Here is a 14288-nt window from a genome sequence, read left to right as displayed (position 1 = left end):
AAACTTCAGCTGCCAAGTCATATGTTGTAGGAAATTGACAAGACTGTCAGAATGATACATTTGGGAGCTGAATCTGACAGATGAGAAGCAGTGGAATAAGACATTGAAGTTATTCATGAGGAAGAAAGACCTGAAAAATGGAAGCGGGGAAGGGTAGAGTAGCAGGAAGAGGCAGAGCAGTCCATCTCTCTCTGACTGCAGCCAGGAGGCCAGTGAAATAGTATGAGACCTGGGAGAGAGAATGTCCTTCCCCTTCCCTGTAGCTTTAGGAGAAGGTGAGCTTCAATTTTATTACTCTTGCTTGCTGGAAACTGATAGAAAGATGGATTATAGGTCAGGGGCCAGTGGTAGAACCCTGGTGGATTAGTAGTTAATTCTTTTGGCGAGATGAAAGACGGTGGTGGTATTGCCAGGCTTTGAACCTTCAGTTTCCGAGAACTTAGTGCCTTATCATTAGGCTTAGGCCACTCAACAGCAATCCTCTCCAGCCATCCGTTCTGTTCATCATTTTAATTTGCTAAATATATTATGTCTTGTATCGTTCTGCAACTTCAATACTCTTGTTTGGCTCCCTTCTCCTCGTCCCTTTAGTATTTCATAAATCATTGTCAAAGGGACTTGTCCAAAATCTATTTGGTACTCCTGGGGGAATTCTGCGCCACTGCACAATGCAGAAATTTGCAGAATTCCCCATTTCCCCTGCAGAATTGGTGCGGCAGAGCTGCTGGCCACCACCAGGGGCCGCTGGACTCTGCAGAGCCCAGCTCTCAGTGAGCAGAGCACCCAACCTGGCTTGGCTGGAGGCTGCACAGTCTGCTTGATCTTCATTCTCCCAGGGATGGGAGAGGGCCTGCGAGACCCAGCTCTGGCAAAGGGTGAGGAATGGCAGGGCTGCACCGCACCACGTCTCCTGGCAGGACAGTAAAGAATCTGAGGGGAATAAAGCCTCTGGGGGTGCTGGTATCTGGGCTGGGAGGTAACCTGCAGCTGGGCTCTGGGGGAATGGAAGTGCAGGAGTCTGGGCTCTGGGGGATCCACACAGCCCCCTCTAGTACCGCCCAACTGGAACTGGGTTGTCATAGGGGTTTTTTAAATTCTCTGCTCCTGGGGGAATCTTTTTTTGCTGCTGTCTATACTGTTGACATACTTGTTGACAGGTATTTTGAAATAAATTACTAAAATAATTGAAACTGAAGTGATTATACTGTCTTGTTTTGACAAGTAAAATATGCAGAATTTTGCTGAATTTTAAAATACTGTGTGCAGAATTTTTAAAATTTTGTCACAGAATTCCCCCAGGAGTAATTTGGGGAAGAGAATCCTGCTTTTGGGATTCATTTTAAATAAGTGTTTAAAGCTTCTCCCTCTGGTTATAAGGGATTTTGCTGTTCGTGCTTAAATGAGTCGTATAAATAGTGTCTCGGCTAAAGAAAAATAATCATGCCAAAATTTCAACCAATCTTAATTTCCTGACCTGGCATTTCTGGGTAATGCAAGCAAACCCCATGTTTGTGGGGGGCAGCAATTAATTTGAGTCTAAAATGAAAGGTATTAGTGTGGTTACAGGCACGTGGTGCATACACTAAGAAGGACACTAGTGAATGAATGTTGTAGGTATTTATTTGGACTAGATGAAATGAGTTTGGCTTAGTACAGTTATTGTTTGTGGGGGATCCATATCATGCAGCACCCTCACAATTGGCACCCTTGTTGGCAACTCTGTGAGAAGCCAAGGATTGAATTGTCATGGCAACAGAATGACCCTTCCCACCATTTCTCTAGCTCAGTGGTTCCCAGACTTTGACAACCTGTGAACCTCTTTCACGAAAATGTCAAGTCTCGCGAAACCCCTCCTAAAAATGAATATTTCCAGGGATTTTCTCCTTTACCTGAGTATAAATTATAAAAGCAGTGATCTTGGAAATACACAATTTGTTTTTATGACATGATTATTACACACTATTTATTATTAATTATTTATCATTACAGTATTTTTATTACATTATGAAAACGGCAACACTCTTCCAAGATCTCACTTTCGTAGCTTGTATCACTTTGAATAAGCCTGTTATAAGACAAGGTTCCTATGTTTCATCAAGGAGTATCAGATGTGAAACAGCAGGAAGGTATTTAAGAAGTCAACTCAAAGTTCCTCCTACACAAGCATTCAGGTCTTGAGCAGTCCAGGCAAACAACGCACGTTACAACAAAGCTTAAACTTGTTCTTCATAATAATTTTAAAAACAACACTAGCTGCCTATTTCATTTTAAAAACAGCAAAAAATATCCACCTCCTTTTCCATTTCTTATAAGGAGGCTTGAAGTTTAAATCTCCTCAGTGTGATAGATAGGCTTGCTTTGATCTGCTTAGCTCTTGGAAATCCAGGGGCTCTGGGCTGCTGGCCCCGTGCTGCCCGGGGTCCCTAGGGACAGCTCTGTCCACCATTAGGGACTTGTTTCCCGAGAACCCCCTGTAACATTTTGCGAACACCCAGGGGTTCACGAACCCCAGTTTCGGAACCACTGCTTTAGCTAGAGTAGGTTCAAGAAAGGCTGGTAAGGAAAGGTAGGGGGAACTTTTCACTGCTGCTAGTCATGCCATATTTACTCTGTGAATAGAGGATTTCAGTTTTCATTGGTGTCAAGGGGATATCTTTCACAAGCACTAGCCTTACCTATTAAGGCTATGTCTGCACTACAGAGTCTCTGCTGGCACAGCCCCCTTGTGTAGATGCAGCCTACCACCAAATGAAGAATTTTTCTGTTTGCCTGTAGGAACACCACCTTCTCGAATGATATTAGATAGGTTGAGAGCAGCGCAGTTCTGTCAATATAGCTGCTTCTTCATTTTTTTTCCATACCTAGTGATCGATATAGCTAAGCCGATATAACTTTTTTAAGTGTAGACCCAGAGTTGTGCTGCATCCATGTAAAAATGTATCTTCAATTTCTGTGTTTAAAAAAAAAATCAAACTTAATTGTTCTAGTAATGTTTACATACAGCCTGGTCCAGTAGCAATGTAAAAGTAAATTAGCATAATAGGCATTATCACCAGTATTTGAGCACCTGCCACAATAAAATACTCAGCCTGAATGTTCATACCATATAGGAAAAGTTACTGTCACAACTGACATACATTTTCTATTGTCCTTAATGTGCAGTAAATATTTGGACTTCAGACTCTCTTGAATCAGAACATTGCATTTTCATGGGTGCAGTCTCAAATGCTGGTTTTATTAGAGAAAGTAGTTTTGGCTCCTTGTGGCAGTGTGGTTTCTGTGGCTACAGTTCAGAAATGTGAAGGTTAAACTACAAGCAGGAGGGTAACACAACATCCTTCCTTTTTTCTCCATGTCTTTCATCACTCTGTGAACTGAGCAACTTGAATTGAAAGTTCTGAGTCTTTGTGCAGTTTCTCTATTTAGTTTTGGCTTAAGCAGCAAGTAGGAGAACATTTGAGAGAGTCTTAAGGGACATCGGGGACACTAGATTCTGGTTCTCAAATTGGTTGATTCTTTTGGATTACTTTAAGCTTATACTAGCTTGTTATCTTGCATTATGACTTTCACTTCTCAGATGTATGTGAATTGAGGGATCTTTTAGTAAAATAATAATTTGCAGCTCTCAATCATTTTTACCAATGAGTTATTGTCGTTACTCCCTTCACAGATGAGGAAACTGAAGAACAGAGAGGTGAACTGACTCCCCCAAGGTCACCCAGCAAGCCAAAGCAGAGCAAGAATAGACCCTATGCTTCCGGAGACCCAGTCCAGTGCCCTAACAGCTGGGGCAAACTGCCTCCTTAAAATGTTAAGCTTTAAAACAAACAAAAAGATTTAGCTACCAGATATGCAATCACATAACATGTAGAAAAGATTTATGCTCAGTGCTGAGCTCTTTCTGCCTCTCTGGCTCGGCTGTGGCTTCTGTGAGTGATTCTATTAATAAAGAAGCTGCTCCTGCAGAGGAGAAAAAAACCTCCATCCCTGAGATGTGTGGTTTGCAACAGTCTCTTTAAACACTAGCAATCTGAAGATATTTGGTCTTTACTGGGCTCTAACAAGCCTTGTGTTTACACATACCATTCAGGGTACTGCCTGGTTGTAGTTGTGCATATTGTTTTATCTCACTCTTTTTGCCCATTTCTTGGTAGTATTTAGCTTTTTCCCATGTACGATGCAAGAGGGAGGTGTGTATGTGAGACAGGAGTGGTTCTGTCTGACTTTGCAGATGGCTGTAGCTACCACCTGTAAAGCCACTAAAACTTTAGTCACAAAAAAATTAATGATCCTTTTTTTAAAAGGATCAAATATGGTGAGCTACCATGACATGCATGTGCTAACCTTCAGTACAGAAATAAAAATAACTTGCTAGATATATGTTCAGAATTGGGAGAGAAATATCTCTAACAATTTATTATACGTATTATCATAACATCAGATTGTCTTGTGATTGCTGCTCTCTGGTGTTATGAACCTAGTCTGCCGATGCTTTCCAAATCAAACTCTACATTGGAAATAAACTTCTGATACTTAACTTGCCCACCATTCATCTTAATGCCCTTCACCTCAGGACAATATGGGATCTGTACGCAAACAGAATGAGCAGTGTGCACATGTTCTCTTTTCATGTGGGACAACACAAACCTGCAATTGAATCTCCAGGTCAAATGAAAGTCTAGCATTCAAATTAAATGACACAACTTCACACTGCACAAAACATTTAGAACAAGGAAATAGTGTTTTACATAAAACTGCTAGGAGCGCAATTTGGCTGTCAATCCTTCCTCGTATGAAGGCAACTGAAGATTATTTTCATCTGCCCTCGGTGCAGTTATGCTTCTTCATCCCCTGACCCTCTCCTTTCCAGTAGACTTGTGATTAGTTTAAATTAGGCACAAGCCTTTACAGCTAGAAAACGGCAGTTGTTGCATTTGTATCTAGCCCACAGGAGTGACCATGTTATCTGTTATCCTTGATATTAGTTTAGGTGGGACTGTTATCCTCCCCAGTCTTTGTCCTAATATTAAATAGGCAATAGACTATCAGGAAGTTGCCTGTTCCAAGGCAGTAGATGTACTCTTTGTTCTCTATAGGTTTGTCTTGATTAGGAAATGTGGTTGAGTCTAGGCCAGGTTTAGGCTATGTCTACACTACTGACCTTACAGCTGTACCGCTGCAGCTGCACCGTTGTAAGGTCTCCTGGGTAGCCGCTGTATGCTGGTGGGAGAGAACTCTCTTGCCAGCATAATTAAACTACCCCCAATGAGTGACGGTAGCTACGTTGTCAGGAGAGCATCTCCTGCTGACATAGCGCTGTCCACACTGATGCTTTTGTTGGTGAAACTTACGTTGGTCTGGAGGGTGTTTTTTTCACACCCCTGACTGACAAAAGTGCTAGTGGAGACAAAGCCTTAGTTGACACATGCTAGCTAAGCCTGATCTGAACTCTACCTCTTCCATAGGTATGCAGGTTAACACCTCAGCTTATTTTATCAGTCTTGAGCTTAGAACGTGACTAGCTAAAGATGTTACCCTATATCTACATTAGGAAAAAGGTCAATTTCAGGTCCAGCTTAGCGTAGGTTGGCTAACTTAACTCAGGCCTTGGCTACACTTGCGAGTTACAGTGCTGTAAAGGCTCCCCCAGCGCTGTAACTCACTCCCCGTCCACACTGGCAAGACATTTGCAGCGCTGTATCTCCGTGGTTGCAGCGCTGCATGTACTCCACCTCTCCGAGAGGAATAGTGAGTATTGCGCTGCCGCTGCAGCGCCAGTGTGGCCGCCCAATGCGCTGTGAATGGCCTCCAGAATTATTCCGCAGTATCCCACAATGCCTGTTCTAGCCACTCTGGTCATCAGTTCAAACTCTACTGGCCTGGCCTCAGGTAACCAACCATGTGACCCACCCTTTACATTCCCCGGGAATTTTAAAAAAAACCTTCCTGTTTGCTCAGCCTGACGTGGCGTGGAGTGCTATCAGTGAATCTTTCCAGGTGACCATGCCTCCACGCGCCAAGCGAGCCCCAGCATGGAGCAATGGTGAGTTGCTGGACCTCATCAGTGTTTGTGGGGAGGAAGCTGTACAGTCCCAGCTGCGCTCCAGCCGTAGGAAATACGATACCTTCGGGAAGGTATCAAAGGACATGATGGAAAGGGGCCATGACCGGGACGCCCTGCAGCGCAGGATTAAAGTGAAGGAGCTGCGGAGTGCCTACCGCAAAGCCCGCGACGCAAACGGCCGCTCTGGTGCTCCCCCCGTGACCTGCCAATTCTACAAAGAGCTGGGTGCGATACTTGGGGTTAACCCCACCTCCACTCCGAGCACCACCATGGACACTTCAGAGCCGGTGTGGGGGGAGGAGGAGGAGGAAAACGGGAGTGATGGTGGTGGGCTGGATGGAGACACCCCGGAATCCCTGGAGCCATGCAGCCAGGAGCTCTTCTCGAGCCAGGTGGAAGGAAGGTAGCCAGTCGCAGCGGCCGGTACTTGGTGGAGGACAAACCGAAGAGCAGGTTCCCGGTAAGCGGTTTTTTTTTTCGGGAAGGAATTTTTTCAGTGCGGGCTCTTTGGGAGAGGAGGATTAGGCATGCATGCCTAGATGCGGAATAGTGCATTGTTGTGGTTTATCACATTGCGGTAATCGGCCTCGGTAATCTCCTCGAATGTCTCATCCAGAATGTGTGCAGTGCGCTTGCGCAGGTTTATCGGGAGAGCCACCGTGGTCCTTGTCCCAGCCAGGCTAACGTGTCTGTGCCATTGTGCCGCGAGGGGCGGGGGGACCATTGCTGCACACAGGCAAGCTGCATATGGGCCAGGGTGGAAGCCGCATTGCAGTAGAAGACCCTCCCTTGCTTCCCAGGTCACCCTCAGCAGCGAGATATCGTCCAGGATGAACTCCTGTGGAAAATGTTGGGACAGTGTTCAGTGTAGGTGCCCCCTGAATCTGTTTCAGGGCTGCACTGTCCTCTTTCTGTGCCTTGGGGAGAGCCAACAATCAGTCCCCCTTACTCACCATTTTGAGGCTCCCGTAGGATATGTGTGCTCTGTTTCGGACGGGAAAATTATGCTATTGTGTAGACCCTGTGTGTTTTCTACTCCTCAAGTGCGGGGGGAATCATTACTCTGTCTGGTATAAACAATGCTGCCTCTGTTAAATGTTGCATTTTGCCTATACAGCTGCATCAACCTTGAGACCTCAGCCGTCCCTCTTATCGCCTGCTCAGAGACTGCAAAGACTCAGGAAGAGACCGCGAAAAAGCAAAGAAGACATGCTGCAAGAAGTGATGCGGCAATCTATTAAAGAGAATGAGAAAGCACAGAACTGGAGGGGGAGAGAAAGCAGGATCCGCCAGGAAAACGCAGCGCACCGGCGGCAAAGCACTGATAGGCTCATAAGCATCCTGGAGCGCCAAGCAGACGCTATCCAGGAGCTGGTAGCCATGCAGAAAGAGGAGCAGTACCGCAAACGCCAGCCCCCCCCCCCCACAGCCTTTGTCCCAAAACTCTTTCCGTTGTGCCCCACTGTCACCTCCAACCCACTTTCCCCAACTTCTGTGTTCTTCACGCCACCCGCTGCCTCCAACACCAGTATCTTCACCACCCAGCCCTGAAAATCATGACCCTTAACCTCTGCACTCAACCCCCATCACCATGCAGTATAGCTGTCCTGAAGTGCAGTACTCATTGCACAGCACACCAGACAGGACACACGCGAATCTGTGATTGTACTGTTCCCCACTCCACCCCCTTGTTTCTTTTCAATAATTTTTTTTTCTTTTCAATAAATGGATTCTTTGGCTTTGAAAACATTCTTTATTATTGCATAAAGTAAAAGACTCCTTAGCCCAGGAAATAAACAGGCACTGCAAGTCTGCTTAGCAGACACTGATTCCTAAAGATTGGAACTACTGCACTTCACTCCTGTGCAGGGCACCAGATACTACTGCTGGTTTTCAGCTTCAAATTGCTCCCTCAAGGCATCCCTAATCCTTGCAGCCCCGCCCTGGGCCCCTGTAATAGCCCTGCTCTCTGGCTGTGCAAATTCAGCCTTCAGGTGTTGAACCTCGGAGGTCCATGCCTGAGTGAAGCTTTCACCTTTCCCTTCACAAATATTATGGAGGGCACAGCACGTGGATATAACCGCGGGGATGCTGTTTTCGGCCAAGTCCAGCTTCCCATACAGAGATCGCCAGCGGCCCTTTAAACGGCCAAAGGCACACTCCACAGTCATTCGGCACCGCCTCAGCCTGTAGTTGAACTGTTCCTTGCTGCTGTCAAGGCTCCCTGTGTAGAGTTTCATGAGCCACGGCATTAACGGGCAAGCGGGATCTCCAAGGATCACAATGGGCATTTCAACTTCCCCTACCGTGATCTTCCGCTCTGGGAAAAAAGTCCCGGCCTGCATCTTCCTGAACAGCCAAGTGTTCCGAAAGATGCGTGCGTCATGCACCTTTCCGGGCCAGCCTGTGTTAATGTCAATGAAACGCCCACGGTGATCCACAAGCGCCTGGAGAACCATAGAGAAATACCCCTTCCGATTAACGTACTCGGATCCTAGGTGGGGTGGTGCCGGAATAGGAATGTGCATCCCATCTGTCGCCCCTCCACAGTTAGGGAACCCCATTTGTGCAAAGCCATCCACTATTTCCTGCACGTTACCCAGAGTCACGGTTCTTCTGAGTAGGATGCGATTAATGGCCTTGCAAACTTGCATCAACACGATTCCAACGGTCGACTTTCCCACTCCAAACTGGTTTGCGACCGACCGATAGCTGTCTGGAGTTGCCAGCTTCCAGATTGCAATAGCCACCCGCTTCTCCACTGGCAGGGCAGCTCTCAATCTCGTGTCCTTGCGCCGCAGGGTGGGGGCAAGCCCCTCACACAGTCCCATGAAAGTGGTTTTTCTCATCCGAAAGTTCTGCAGCCACTGCTCGTCATCCCAGACTTCCATGACGATGTGATCCCACCACTCGGTGCTTGTTTCCCGAGCCCAAAAGCGGCGTTCCACGGTGCTGAGCATGTCCGAGAATGCCACAAGCAATTTCGTGTCGTACGCGTTACGCGGCTCGATAGCATCGTCGGACTCCTCACCCTCACTCTCACTGTCACTTTGGATCTTAAGGAATAGTTCGACAGCCAAACGTGACGTGCTGGCAAGACTCGTCAGCATACGCCTCAGCAGTTTGGACTCCATTTCCCGCAGACAGATCGCGTTGCACAGAAACCGTTGAAAGGTGGTGCCAAAGGTGGACAGAAACAAAGGGATTTCTGGGATGCGAAGTGATGCATCACGGGGCATTGGGACAGGACCCAGAATCCCCCGCACCCACGCCCCCTTCCCACAACCCACGGCGCCAGAATGGGAAAAGGTGCTCTGTGGGATAGCTGCCCATAGTGCACCGCTCCCAATAGCGCTGCAATTGCCGCAAATGTGGCCACGACAGTGCGCTGGGCAGCTGTCAGTGTGGACAGACTGCAGTGCTTTCCCTACTCAGCTGTACGAAGTCAGGTTTAACTCACAGCGCTGTACATCTGCAAGTGTAGCCAAGGCCTCAAACTCAGCCTCTTCCTACTGTAACCCTAAGGGTAAGTCTAGACTATAGTTTGTGCTTCTGTTTTAACTTGAGTTAAATGATTATCAGTTAATTTAAAATAGCATATTTTTTAATGGTAACCTAGACACTCCACAGATGTTTGTTTCAGAACACAAATGTTTAAACCAAACCACACACATTTGTGGAGTGTCTAGGTTAGCATTTAAAAAGGTGTGTGTTAACTCAAATGAACTGGTGGTCAATTAACAGGACCAAAACGTATTGTCTAAATATGACCTATATTTGATTGTATCTCAGATGGGGAGACCATAATTTCTATCTATGGGCCTTTCTGAAATGCCTTTGATTTTAGTAACTAGGTGCTCTACATGTGATATATCACACAGTGGCTCTGTATAAAATGAAGAGGCCAGTCTCCATCCTGCTAGAAGCTTGTGCCTATTCTGGACCATGGTGCCTTTTTTTTTTTTTTTTTTTAACCTCCCTTCCTCCTCCCCCCCCACTTTGTTTCTATGAGGAATGGATTGAAGAGGTGAACTTGCTAGCATGATCTGAGCAGAGAAGGACTCTTCCTGTTCTCCTTTGGGGAGGTGTTTCAGAGCCCTTGCGTCAGTTATCAAAAAGGCCCTTCCCACCACTCAGGCCTGGAGGCCTGGTATCCCAGTAATAAGTCAGTCCAATGCCTAGCAGTGAGGCCTGGAACCCTGCTGCTCTGACCTCTTCTGCCCCCTCAAAACTTGACCAGTCCCAGGTACTTTGATCCTTTTGCTCAATACTTATGTCTTCCGAGTGACTCAGTTTAAGCCAGTATCCTCTGAACAGTGCATTTGGTAAACATGCTCTCTGTGCTGGATGGAAAAGAGACAAAGGGCCGTGTGTCACTCACCTGTTGCTGGCTTTAGTAGTCTGTCACCTTGCTTTGGACCTTAATGCTCAATCGTAGCTGTGCTGTTTAGTGTCACCTTCACGTTTATATATATGTGTGTACGTTGGCTTCCTAGGGGAAGTGTGGAGCTGTCCTTTATGATTCTGATTTAAAACAGCTTTCCAAACTGTTGGGAAAGATTTACCAGTTAAGGTACAGAACCTTCTTTCTACCAATTACCATGATTATGAAAAACGATTTCACTTGCCCGCTCACAGGAGAAGTAATATTTTTGACATGGAAGTATAACTTTCTACAGCCACCTTTTAGTAAAAATCCCCTCTTATTAGTAGCATCATATGTGAAACTATTAAGACCTCCATATGTCCTGAGATCATACTTAAGTTATGATCTTTTTATAGAACAAGAACATTCCCAGTGTCAGTGTGAGCTATGAGAAGCAGATTTATATGTCCTATAGGACTATGCATTGATTAAAACATTGCTTGTTCTTGTGAAATTGCTTACACTACAGATATTGATGTACAATAGCTGGGTAATTAGAGACTGTTTTACTGTTTGGATCATATTCTGTTTCTCTTATGTTTAAGCATCTGTATATCTGGCATTTAAAGAACATAAGAACGGCCATCCTGGGTCAGACCAGTGGTCCATCTTGCCTAGTATCCTGTCTCTGACAGTGGCCAGTTCCATATGCAGTTCTGGCGTTTGGTGGTTTAGGGACACGAGCATGAGGTTGCTTCTCCGATCATCTTGGCAAATATCAGATGGTGGACCTATCCTACATGAATGTATCTACTTCTTTTTTGAACCCAGTTATACTTTTGACCTTCAGGACATCCCTTGGCAATGAGCTCACAAGTTGACTACATTGAGTGAAGAAGTACTTGCTTATGTTTGTTTTTAAACCTGCTGCCTATTTCATGAGGTGACCCCTATTTCTTTTGTTATGTGAAGGGGTAAATAACACTTCCCTATTCACTTTCTGCATACCATTCATAATTTTGTAGACCTCTAACATATCCCCTTTTAGTCATCTCTTTTCTAAGATGAACAGTCCCAATCTTTTTAATCTCTGCTTGCATGGAATCTGTTGTATACCCCTAATCATTTTTGCTTATCTTTTCTGTACCTTTTCCAATTCTACTATATCTTTTTTTTGAAATGGGGACATCAGAACTGCATGCCGTATTCAGTGTGTGGGTGTACCATAGATTTATGTAAAGGCATTATGATATTTTCTGTCTTCTTATCAATCTCTTTCCTGTTAGCTTTTATGACTGCAGCTGCACATTGAGCAGATGTTTTCAGAGAACTACCCAGAATGACTCCAAGATCTCTTTCTTGAGTGGTAACAGCTAGTTTAGATCCTGTGGTTCTGTATGTATAGTTGGGATTATGCTTTCCAATATGAATTGCTTTGCACTTATCGACAATGAATTTCATGTGTCATTTTGTCATCCACTCAGCCTGTTAAAAATCATTGATTTTTATCCACCCTGCTAAAAAGTATGGATCTCTCCAATATCCTCTGCAGTAGAGACTGATGCAAAAAATTCATTTAGCTTCTCTGCAATGGCCTTGTCTTTCTTGAGTGCGCCTTAGCACCTCGGTTGTCCACTGGCCCTATTGACTGGCAGGCTTCCTGCTTCTGATGTAATTGCATTTTTGCTGTTTTTGTGTCCTTAGCTAGTTGCTCTTCAATTCTCTCTTAGCCTGCCTTATACTTTTACATTTGACATGGAGGTCCTAGATTTTACTCTTAGTTGGCAGCCTAAATTTTACCTCGTTACCTGCAGAACCAAAGGATTGTCTCAGAAACAAAATAAGCACCCCATTAGCTGTCTTATTGGAGTAGCTAAGGATTGAGTAGTCAGAGTTTATGCTCCTTTCTATTTTCCTTCTTAGGATTTGACTTCCAGTTTTTAAAGGATGACTTTTTGCCTCTGTCTTTTTTACTCTGCTGTTTAACCGTGGTGGCTTTTTTTTTTTAAAGTCCTCTTACTGCTTATGGGGGGGGGGGTGTAGGAGATATACATTTAGTTTGAGCCTCTATTATGGTGTTTTTAAATAGTCTGATGCAGTTTTCAGGCATTTCACCCTTATAACTGTTCCTTTTAATTTCCATTTAGCTAGATAATAGAATAGTTTTGCTACTCAAAATCGGGCACCTGTTTTAAATTCTGTAATGACCAGACTCTTCCATGTCCCTGATGAACATAAAACAATTGGTTCAACCCACCTGTAAAATAAAAATAGTTAGCTGGTGTCAGAGAAAAGTATGTCGTGTCTAGGTTTATTCTGTTGTGAGAGCTGAGAGGAAGTGAGGGAAACTCAGTGTTGAGTTTCACAAAAACAAAACTAATGGTATATTAGGAGCTGGTCAAGACAAATTGTGTTGTTTGGAGTAAGCGGTAAGAGTGGTGTATGAATGTATTTATACTGCTTTATGTTTGGCTAAGCAGAGGCACAAAGAACCTTGAACAAGAAGGGAGATAAGTTTCCACAAGAACTGTTTTATGACTGGGAGATAATAGCAGTAGGCTGCAGAACAAAGACTGGAGAAAAGACTAGTTGTTTTTTTACATAAAGCAAATGGGAATGCACTGGTGTTGAGAGTGAATCTGGGTCTTATTTGTTCTCTTTTGCAGAATTTGTGATGCATTTTCTTGTATAAATGGTCCCTTGGGCATGAAAGTTGAAAATATTTTTCAAAACTGCACATAAAAAATTTCTTTTCTCGGAAGTGTTGTGTACCTTAAACACTATCAGAAATGTGGAAATAACGTCGTTTATAGCATGACTGAGTCAAGGTTTGGTGTCTTAAAAAGAAATAATAAACAGGCATGTAACTCGAGGTTGTAGTGGTGTTTCTTTATAACTGCTATAAATGCTTTTCAGGCTGCGTAGTGGAATAGGCTCCTTATTGATTTCCAGTGACAGTGGTGTGACTGGAGAGGGTGCCCTGAAGTACAAGTATTTATGTGTATATATAGCTTATCAGTGGCGGAACCCAGGTTCTGGAATGGGATTTGGGGGGAGTAAATGACATACGATTGGCTATTGGTGGGCAGCCCTGCACTCACCCAGCAGGGGCGGCTCCTGTCCCACAGGGCTGGGTCTGGCTCCCCACTCTCAATGTTGCAAGTTGGCACATAGGGTCTTAGAGTCATTTAGTTTTGTCCCTGGCTCTCCGTTCCGTTATGAGGCTCTCCAGCCCAGTGTGAAAATTTGTGTCATTATACCTCGTTTTGCCAGTTGATTGAAAAGGCACCATACACACCTCTAAAGGCTGCTGTGGGGAGTACGGGAAGTTGCCCTCCTATCCTTCCCCACCTCCTATTACCTCCGCCATTGCTACTTATCTGTTGTGCTGCCTGATTTCTGTTTAAAATTCCTGGTTGAGTCTCAAACTGACTGGCGACATAGGTAGCTGAAATGTGATTTGGAATGATAACTCATTTTTGATGTGATCGTAACTGTTAATTGTCCTTTTCCTCTTTCTTCTCCTCCAGATCTGGACTCAGCAGGATCGCCAGTGTATTCTCAATGCCTTAGCACAGTTATTAGTGGATAAAGAATGTACTCTACTGATTGGTCGTCAGTTTCGACCAATCCTGCTGGATTTACTGGAAAGAAATGCAGAAGCCATTAATGCTGGTGGTCAAATCAACCATGATCTGCATGAAAGGCTTTGTGTAGCAATGAGCAAGCTCATTGGTGACCACCCTGATGTGCTTCCGTAAGTGATGTGATGTCTGCTTGTGTGATGTTTGAACTTGTTCACTATATACTAGGTCAGGGGTGGGCAAACTTTTTGGGCCGAGGGCCATATCTGGGTGG

At 44.8% G+C, this 14288-nt stretch overlaps 1 protein-coding gene across 1 annotated transcript in view; it reads left to right on the top strand.

The window, feature by feature from the left end:
- The window catches only part of MDN1 (midasin AAA ATPase 1), a 172173-nt gene that overhangs the window by 3470 nt on the left and 154415 nt on the right, over nt 1-14288 (top strand). Inside the window, exon 2 of the mRNA XM_065400340.1 lies at nt 13961-14187. Within this exon, the coding sequence (XP_065256412.1) occupies nt 13961-14187 (227 nt within the window). The remainder of the gene's footprint in view (nt 1-13960; nt 14188-14288) is intronic.

This window comes from Emys orbicularis, chromosome 3 (assembly GCF_028017835.1).
Source record: "Emys orbicularis isolate rEmyOrb1 chromosome 3, rEmyOrb1.hap1, whole genome shotgun sequence".
NCBI lineage: Eukaryota > Metazoa > Chordata > Testudines > Emydidae > Emys > Emys orbicularis.
This window is presented reverse-complemented; position numbering and strand designations above follow the sequence as displayed.